General features: G+C 41.9%; 1 protein-coding gene across 3 annotated transcripts; it reads right to left on the bottom strand.

The window, feature by feature from the left end:
- Nucleotides 1-6,766: 6,766 nt before the first annotated feature.
- LOC119356003 lies at nucleotides 6,767-9,201 on the bottom strand. Of its 3 annotated transcripts, XR_005171818.1 has the most exons (4): nucleotides 8,715-9,201; nucleotides 8,064-8,115; nucleotides 7,529-7,564; nucleotides 6,767-6,973 (listed from the first exon to the last, which is right to left on the bottom strand). XR_005171818.1 is itself a non-coding variant. In XM_037622928.1 (3 exons), the coding sequence occupies exons 1-3, from the start codon at nucleotides 8,970-8,972 to the stop codon at nucleotides 6,936-6,938; spliced, it is 441 nt and encodes a 146-aa protein (XP_037478825.1). In that variant the 5' UTR covers nucleotides 8,973-9,201; the 3' UTR covers nucleotides 6,767-6,935. The 3 variants fall into 3 exon arrangements, 1 of the variants encoding a protein (XP_037478825.1); XR_005171844.1 differs by lacking the exon at nucleotides 8,064-8,115; XM_037622928.1 differs by lacking the exon at nucleotides 8,064-8,115 and having other exon boundaries at nucleotides 7,529-7,673.
- Nucleotides 9,202-9,514: the final 313 nt, after the last annotated feature.

Below are 9,514 nucleotides of genomic sequence, written 5' to 3'. Positions count from 1 at the left end.
ACACAGGTGAGTTCTGGATTGGATGGTTTGGAGGATAATAAATGCTCATTAACTTGATTTTAGCCTTTTTAGTATTTGGATCCAAGAATGGGTGAGGCTAGCATGTTTTTTTGGGGAACGTAAAAGAAATTCAAAATTCCTACATGTCAGCAAGATCAATCTATGGAGAGACTAGCAACGAGAGAGAGGAGTGCATCTTCATACCCTTGAAGATCGCGAAGCGGAAGCGTTCAAGAGAACGGGGTTGATGGAGTCGTACTCGTCGTGATCCAAATCACCGATGATCCTAGCGCCGAACGAACGGCACCTCCGCATTCAACACACGTATGGTTGGGAGAGACGTCTCCTCCTTCTTGATCCATCAAGGGAAGGAGAGGTTGATGGAGATCCAGCAGCACGACGGCGTGGTGGTGGAAGTAGCGGGATCCCGGCAGGGCTTCGCCAAGCGCAAGCGGGGAGGAAGAGGTGTCACGGGAGGGACGGAGGCGCCAGGGCTTCAGGTGCGGCTGCCCTCCCTCCCCTCCATTATATATAGGGGCCTAGGGGGGGCGCCGGCCCCTTGTAGATCCCATCTAGGGAGGGGGGTGGCAGCCCTAGGGGTGGCTTGGCCTCCAAGCCAAGTGGAGGCGCCCCCACCCCTTAGGGTTTCCAACCCTAGGCGCATGGGAGGCCCAAGGGCGGGCGCACCAGCCCACCAGGGGCTGGTTCTCACGCCCCTTCAGCCCATGGGGCCCTCCGGGATAGGTGGCCCCACCCGGTGGACCCCCGTGACCCTTTTGGTGGTCCCGGTACAATACCGATGACCCCCGAAACTGGACTTCCTATATATAAATCTTTACCTCCAGACCATTCCGGAACTCCTCGTGACATCCGGGATCTCATCCGGGACTCCGAACAACTTTCGGGTTACCGCATACTAATATCTCTACAACCCTAGCGTTACCGAACCTTAAGTGTGTAGACCCTACGGGTTCGGGAACCTTGCAGACATGACCGAGACAACTCTCCGGCCAATAACCAACAGCGGGATCTGGATACCCATGTTGGCTCCCACATGTTCCACGATGATCTCATCGGATGAACCATGATGTCGAGGATTCAATCAATCCCGTATTCAATTCCCTTTGTCAATCGGTAGGATACTTGCCCGAGATTCGATCATCGGTATCCCGATACCTTGTTCAATCTTGTTACCGGCAAGTCTCTTTACTCGTTCCGTAACACATCATCCCGTGATCAAATCCTTGGTCACATTGCGCACATTATGTTGATGTCCTACCAAGTGGGCCTAGAGATACCTCTCCATTACACGGAGTGACAAATCCCAGTCTCGATTCGTGCCAACCCAACAGACACTTTTGGAGATACCCGCAGTGCACCTTTATAGCTACCTAGTTACGTTGTGACGTTTGGTACACCCAAAGCATTCCTACGGTATCCGGGAGTTGCACAATCTCATGGTCTAAGGAAATGATACTTGACATTAGAAAAGCTTTGGCAAACGAACTACACGATCTTGTGCTATGCTTAGTATTGGGTCTTGTCCATCACATCATTCTCCAAATGATGTGATCCCATTATCAACGACATCCAATGTCCATGGCCAGGAAACCGTAACCATCTGTTGATCAACGAGCTAGTCAACTAGAGGCTTACTAGGGACATCGTGTTGTCTATGTATCCACACATGTATCTGAGTTTCCTATCAATACAATTCTAGCATGGATAATAAACGATTATCATGAACAAGGAAATATAATAATAACTAATTTATTATTGCCTCTAGGGCATATTTCCAACAGTCTCCCACTTGCACTAGAGTCAATAATCCAGTTCACATCACTTTGTGATTAACACTCAGGGTCACATCCCCATGTGACTCACACACAAAGAGTTTACTAGAGTCAATAATCTAGTTCACATTACCATGTGATTAACACTCAATGAGTTCTGGGTTTGAACCTTTCAGATCCGTGTGTGCTTTACAAATCTCTATGTCATTTTGTAGATGCAGTTATCACGCTATATTTGGAGCTATTCCAAATAACTATTCTACTATACGAATCCGGTTTACTACTTAGTATCATCCAAATTAGTGTCAAAAATTTCATCGGCGTAACCCTTTACGACGAACTCTTTTACCACCTCCATAATCAAGAAAATTCCTTAGTCCACTAGTTACTAAGGATAAGTTTGACCGCTGTCATATGATCCATTCCTGGATCATTCTTGTACCCCTTGACTGACTCATGGCAAGGCACACTTCAGGTGCGGTACATAGCATAGCATACTTTAGAGCCTACGTCTAAAGCATAGGGGACGACCTTCGTCCTTTCTCTCTCTTCTACCGTGGTCAGGTCTTGAGTCTTACTCAATACTCACACCTTGTAACACAGCCAAGAACTCCTTCTTTGCCGATCTATTTTTTGAACTTCTTCAAAATCTTGTCATGGTATGTTTCTGTTTGAAAGTACTCTTAAGCGTTTTGATCTATCCTTATAGATCTTGATGCTCAATGTTCAAGTAGCTTAATCCAGGTTTTCCATCAAAAACACTTCTCAAATAACCCTGCCTGCTTTCTAGAAATTATACATCATTTTTGATCAACAATATGTTAACAACATATGCTCATCAAAAATTCTATAGTGCTCCCACTTACTTCTTTGGAAATACAAGTTTCTCTTAAACTTTGTATAAACCCAAAATCTTTGATCATCTCATCAAAGCGTACATTCCAATTCCAAGGTGCTTACTCCAGTCCTTAGAAGGATTGCTGGAGCTTTGCATACTTGTCAGCATCTTTCAGGATTGACAAAACCTTCTGGTTGTATCACATACAACCTTTCCTCAAGAAAAATGTCGAGGAAACAATGTTTTGACATCCTATCTGCAAGATTTCATAAATAATGCAGTAACTGCTAACATAATTCCAACAGACTCTTAGCATTGCTACGAGTGAGAAAGTCTCATCGTAGTCAACTCCTTGAACTTGTTGGGAAACATCTTAACGACAAGTCGAGCTTTCTTAATGGTGACACTTACCATCATTGTCTGTCTTCCTTTTAAAATCCATCTGCACCCAACAGCCTTACGACCATCAAGTGGTTCTTTCAAAGTCTATACTTTCTTTTATACATGGATCCTCTCTCGGATTTTATGGCCTCGAGCCATTCTTCGGAATCTGGGCCCACCATCACTTCTCCATAGCATGACGGTTCAATAACCTCATCAAGTCTCTGTTGGGGAACGTAGCAGAAATTCAAAATTTTCCTACGTGTCACCAAGATCTATCTATGGAGAGACCAGCAACGAGTAGAAAGAGAGTGCATCTACATACCCTTGTAGATCGCTAAGCGGAAGCGTTCAAGTGAACGGGGTTGATGGAGTCGTACGTCGTTCAACTATTTTTGGGTATTCTATGAAGATCCATTTATCCGCTTTGGGTTCGAGCTTATCAGCCTGAAACTTTTTCACATAAGCATTGCAGCCCCAAACTTTTAAGAAACGACAACCTAGGTTTCTCTAAACCATAGTTCATACCGTGTCGTCTCAATGGATTTGTGTGGTGCCCTATTTAAAGTGAGTGCGGTTGTCTCTAATGCCTAAACCATAAACGATAGTGGTAATTCGATAAGAGACATCATCGTATGCACCATATCCAATAGGGTGCAGTTGTGATGTTCAGACACACCATCACACTATGGTGGTCCAGGCGGTATTAGTTGTGAAACAATTTCCACAATGTCTTAATTGTGTGCCAAACTCGTAACTCAGATATTCATCTCTATGATCATATCATAGACATTTTGTCATCTTGTCACGACGATCTTCAACTTCACTCTGAGATTACTTAAACCTTTCAATAATTCAGACTTCTGTTTCATCAAGTAAATATACTCAGCATCTACTCAAATCATCTGTGAAGTAAGAACATAACGATATCCACTTCGTGCCTTAGCACTCACTGGACTGCACACATAAAAATGTATTATTTCCAACAAGTTGCTTTCTCGTTCCATCTTACTGAAGACGAGGCCTTTCAGTCATCTTGCCCATGTGGTATGATTTGCATGTCTCAAGTGATTCAAAATCAAGTGAGTCCAAACGATCCATCTGCATGGAGTTTCTTCATGCATATCTACCAATAGACATGGTTCGCATGTCTCAATCTTTTCAAAAACGAGTGAGTCCAAAGATCCATCAACATGGAGCTTCTTCATGCGTTTTATACCAACATGACTCAAATGGCAGTGCCACAAGTATGTGGTACTATCATTACTATCTTATATCTTTTGGCATGAACATGTGTATCACTACGATCGAGATTCAATGAACCATTCATTTTAGGTGCAAGACCATTGAAGGTATTATTCAAATAAACAGAGTAACCATTATTCTCCTTAAATGAATAATCGTATGGCGATAAACATAATCCAATCATGTCTATGCTCAACGCAAACACCAAATAACAATTATTTCGGTTTAACACCAATCCTGATGGTAGAGGGAGCGTGCGATGTTTGATCACATCAACCTTGGAAACACTTCCAACACATATCGTCATCTCACCTTCAGCTAGTCTCCGTTTATTCTGTAGCCTTTTATTTCGAGTTACTAACACTTAGCAACTGAACCGGTATTTTAATACCCTGGTGCTACTAGGAGTACTAGTAAAGTACACATTAATATAACGTATATTCAAAATACTTCTGTCGACCTTGCCAGCCTTCTCATCTACCAAGTATCTAGGGTAGTTCTACTTCAGTGACCGTTCCCCTCATTACAGAAGCACTTAGTCTCGGGTTTGGTTCAACCTGGGTTTCTTCACTAGAGCAGCAACTGATTTGCCGTCTCATGAAGTATCCCTTCTTTAACTTGCCCTTATTGAAACTAGTGGTTTAACCATCAACAATTGATGCTCCTACTTGATTTCTACTTTCGCGGTGTTAAACATCGCGAGTTGCTCAAGGATCATCGTGTCTATCCCTGATATGTTATAGTGCAACACGAAGCTCTAATAGCTTGGTGGTAGTGACTATGGAGAACCATCACTATCTCATCTGGAAGATTAACTCCCACTCGATTCAAGCGATTGTAGTACTCAGACAATCTGAGCACATGCTCAATGATTGAGCTTTTGTCCCTTAGTTTGCAGGCTTAAGAAACTTGTCAGAGGTCTCATACCTCTTGACGTGGGCACTAGTCTGAAATTCCAATTCCAGTCTTTGGAACATCTCATATGTTCTGCGACGTTTAAAAAACGTCTTTGGTGCCACAATTCTAAACCATTAGTATTACGCACTGAACTATCACGTAGTCATCAAAACGTGTATGTCAGATGTTTTCCAACATCTACAAATGATGCTCGAGGTTCAATACACTGAGCGGTGCATTAAGGACATAACCCTTATGTGCAGCAATGAGGACAATCCTCAGTTCACGGATCCAGTCCGCATAATTGCTACTGTCGACTCTCAACTAAATTTTCTCTAGGAACATATATAAAACAGTAGAACTATAGCGCAAGCTACGACATAATTTGCAAAGACCTTTTGACTATGTTCATGATAATTAAGTTCATCTAATCAAATTATTCAATGAACTCTCACTTAGATAGACATCCCTCTAGTCATCTAAGTGATACATGATCCGAGTCAACTAAGCCGTGTCCGATCATCACGTGAGATGTACTAGTCATCATCGGTGAACATCTTCATGTTGATCGTATCTTCTATACGACTCATGTTCGACCTTTCGGTCTTCCGTGTTCCGAGGCCATGTCTGTACATGCTAGGCTCGTCAAGTCAACCTAAGTGTATTGCGTGTGTAAATCTGGCTTACACCCGTTGTATGCGAATGTTAGAACCTATCACACCCGATCATCACGTGGTGCTTCGGAACAACGGACCTTAACAATGGTGCACAGTTAGGGGGAACACTTTCTTAAAATTATTGCGAGGGATGATCTTATTTATGCTACCGTCGTTCTAAGCAAATAAGATGTAAACATGACAAACATCACATGCAAATCATAAAGTGACATGATATGGCCAATATCATCTTGCGCCTTTGATCTCCATCTTCACTACAACAGGACAGGGCTTTGGTAACACGCTCTTGTGTTACTACAGGTCCAAAAAAGTGTTACGAGGCAATGGAGTAACACATTATGAGAAGTGTTACGTTAGGCCGTGTTACTGAGAGATGTCTACTGTCACACATAATAATTGTTACTATATGTTAAAAATTATGTTACAAGTTTGCTATTGTAACATGCACCATATGTGTTACCGGATAAGCTAGTAACACATTCTGATAACTATAGTAACACAAATAGTAACATAAATGTTAGGCTAGTAACATTACTAGTAACATAGTTTTCTAGCTTTAGCAACACTAATTGTAACACATTTTAGTACCTCTACAAGACATATTTGTCCAAATATTAAACACAATAACCAGATGAGATAACGCATGCGCTGACATGGCAATCTATGTGGCAACTCATTGATTTATTTTCCTCGTACTTGATGATGTTGTGGCGATGACATGGCAATAAACACATGGACTTTAAGAGGGAGAAGGAAAGGTGACGTGGATGCCACATTTGCCCCAGCCAAGTATTGATAGCACATTTAAATTTCCATTATAGTGTTAGAGCACATGTTTCTATAGCATTAGATTTAATATATATTTTCTGTTGAATTTGGATAGCCGATTTCAAATTCCAGGTTCACAAAATTAACTAACTGCATTTCAATCACAAAATGGATAAAAACAATGTAACTGTAAGTCACATTTACATTAATGGGACGGAAACAACAACTAGAATCGCTTGCAACCATATCATATGGCCATGTCACGGTAAGAACAAAGAGTAGTTGATATCTAGTCCAAAATCATAATGTTTTGAGCTGAACCAAAAGACTTGTTCCCTATGCCAATCTCCGCAAGCGAGTGAACACCAAATTATCTGCAAAAGTGAAAGTACATGTTGAGTTACATGAACCGAAGGAAGATGCCAATTGTGTATGAATATAGATGATAAATGACAATAAGATTGACATGCTATCATTTTTAGGAGCGAATCTAGATCTTCGGCAAAACTCAATTTTTTTTAATAATGTCCACTTGCTCTATATTAACATTCTGCACGACACGAAACTAACAAAGCTAAATACATCCAATTTGGCCATAATACTTGCAAATTTTGATTCCAATTATAGCATAATATTTCTTTTGCCTACAGATAATCATCTCAAGTACGTAAAACTGAATGTATGGGCATGTGGGATGTTTGACTAACAAAGCATACAACAATTCTCTAAATATCAGCTAAGATTTTGCTTTATTACACATTAAAGAATAGCATATGTTACGTGCTTGAAGATAAGTGGGCCACAGAATCGGTGGCAAATAAGGACACCACTTAATAAAGACACATACAAGTTTAAGCATTAATTAAACATGTTGGTTCAAAACTGCATAATCAAGATATATTAATGCAAATGATGGATAGAAATCTCACCTGAATGACAGGCATTGTTCTTCCTGTCCATCAGCACTGCGTATTCAAATATTATAGAAATCCATGAGACTACAAGAATGCAAATGAGCGTAAAGTTGAAGAGCGTCCCAATACATGAAACTACCCACGGAGCCAATATAACCTTCTGCACCAAGAAGACAATGAAACAAAAGTAGAATATACATAAGATAGAGAGAAGCGTGTTCATGTGCGTGTGTGAAACCAGAACATGCACAAAGAAGTTATAGGTGGGCGAGAGAGATATCTATATGAAATCTATCCTATCTCTCTTGATGGAAGTCTTATGAGAAACAACCAGCACCTTGTTTATTCATTCAAGAGCCTCATCTGCAGCTTTCTCAGCAATCACATCTGTGACCTCTAGATTAGGAGGTGGTGGAAGATGGTTGCAAACAACATTACTTGTTATTGCAACTTTGCATAATGAAGTACAGAACAATGGGACGCACTAATTCAGTGAGGTGGACTGAGTAAAATAATATAAGTTATCCCCATTAAGTTAAAAGAAACTCACACGGTGACCAAGTGCAACAAGCTCCTGGAGCTCTTTATGGATACAGTCCATACTGAAAGAAAATATGGAGCACTTAATACAATTAACTACAGAAGCACAGTTGAATCATTTTACAAGAGCCCACAAAGCATATTTACAGGCTATGAAGAAAAATGACTTGCTAGCAAAAGAAATATCAAACTGCTACGAAAATTTAACTGTAACTATAGAAACAACTTTAGTATTTACTTTGTGGAGAAGGGAACATGTAGGTCCATGATAGCTAATGTAGTAGACAAATGTAAATGAGCAAACCCTCTACATAGTGAAGGGGTAAATTAAACCTTGAATGCTCTCTAACATCTCATAGATACTATGTTCAAACTACAGCCAAATTCCAGACTCCATAGTGCTCAGACCCAAGTTTTGCAAAACCTCTGACGCTTACGGAATTCTACAATGTGGCAAATGTACTGAAGGACTTAGTTTGAACAATCCACCAAACAATTCAGCAGTACGATACCCTAGTCGAAGTGATACAACATTTGTATGAACACATTAGCCAATTACTATCTTGAAATCACATAGAAAATAATTATAATCTGCAATCATCCAAAGTAAAAAGTAGTCAAGAAACCTATTTAGAACAGGTAAAGCCATCACATGAATCACCTGCAGAGAAGGCAAGTCACTGCTGCGATCTGGAGAGGAAGGTGGTCCGTGCTTGGGGGTCAGTTTTCTGCTCCACGGAGGTGCCACCGTCAGAGTCGTTGCCGGTCGTGGGAGCCCGTAGTCAGGTCGCCGGCCAGGCACCTCTTGCTCGGGATGTCGGAGACGCAGACTGGCCGGCGGAGATGAGGCCGTGGATGTGGCGTCGCTGTCACCAGATCCGGTGCCGTTGGCAGCGGACATGGGCTCCAAGAATGCCATAGGGGGTAGCTAGGGCGTTGGACGATTGGGAGCTCGAGCACTTGGGATGGGCGGACGGCGCTGCCGCGGCGTGCAGGGCGGGTTAGCAGCGAATCGACGCGGTGGGCAGCTGGGGCAGGGAGCTAGCGGTGGCGGCCGGGCAAACAACGGCAGCTACTCATTGTCGTGGGGGTGGCGGCTGGGATCTGGGAGTGGAGAGGAGATCGGGAGATGGGGAATTAGGTCTAGGCTTCACCATGGAACGGTGGTGGTCTACATAAGAAATTCTGTATCAAGGCCCTTTTTTTAGAGAGACAATATCGGGCCTTTTAATTGCGCTGCGGGCCGGCAATTTTCTGAAGGACGCGCGGGAAGATGACGGAAAAGTGGCGGGGTGCCTAAAAATCTTGCTACAAATACAACTCGCTACATATATTTAGTGTAAACATTTTTTAAATAGTTTAAAATTTATCAAATAAATGTATTTCGATAAAATTTATTTAGAATATATATGCTTCATTTTCTCCAATATGATGATTCGATCTCATTGCATTTCAGTATTT

This window comes from Triticum dicoccoides, chromosome 1A, assembly GCF_002162155.2.
Source record: "Triticum dicoccoides isolate Atlit2015 ecotype Zavitan chromosome 1A, WEW_v2.0, whole genome shotgun sequence".
NCBI lineage: Eukaryota > Viridiplantae > Streptophyta > Magnoliopsida > Poales > Poaceae > Triticum > Triticum dicoccoides.
The sequence above is the reverse complement of the archived record's forward strand: the minus strand, read 5'-3'. Positions and strand labels throughout refer to the sequence as shown.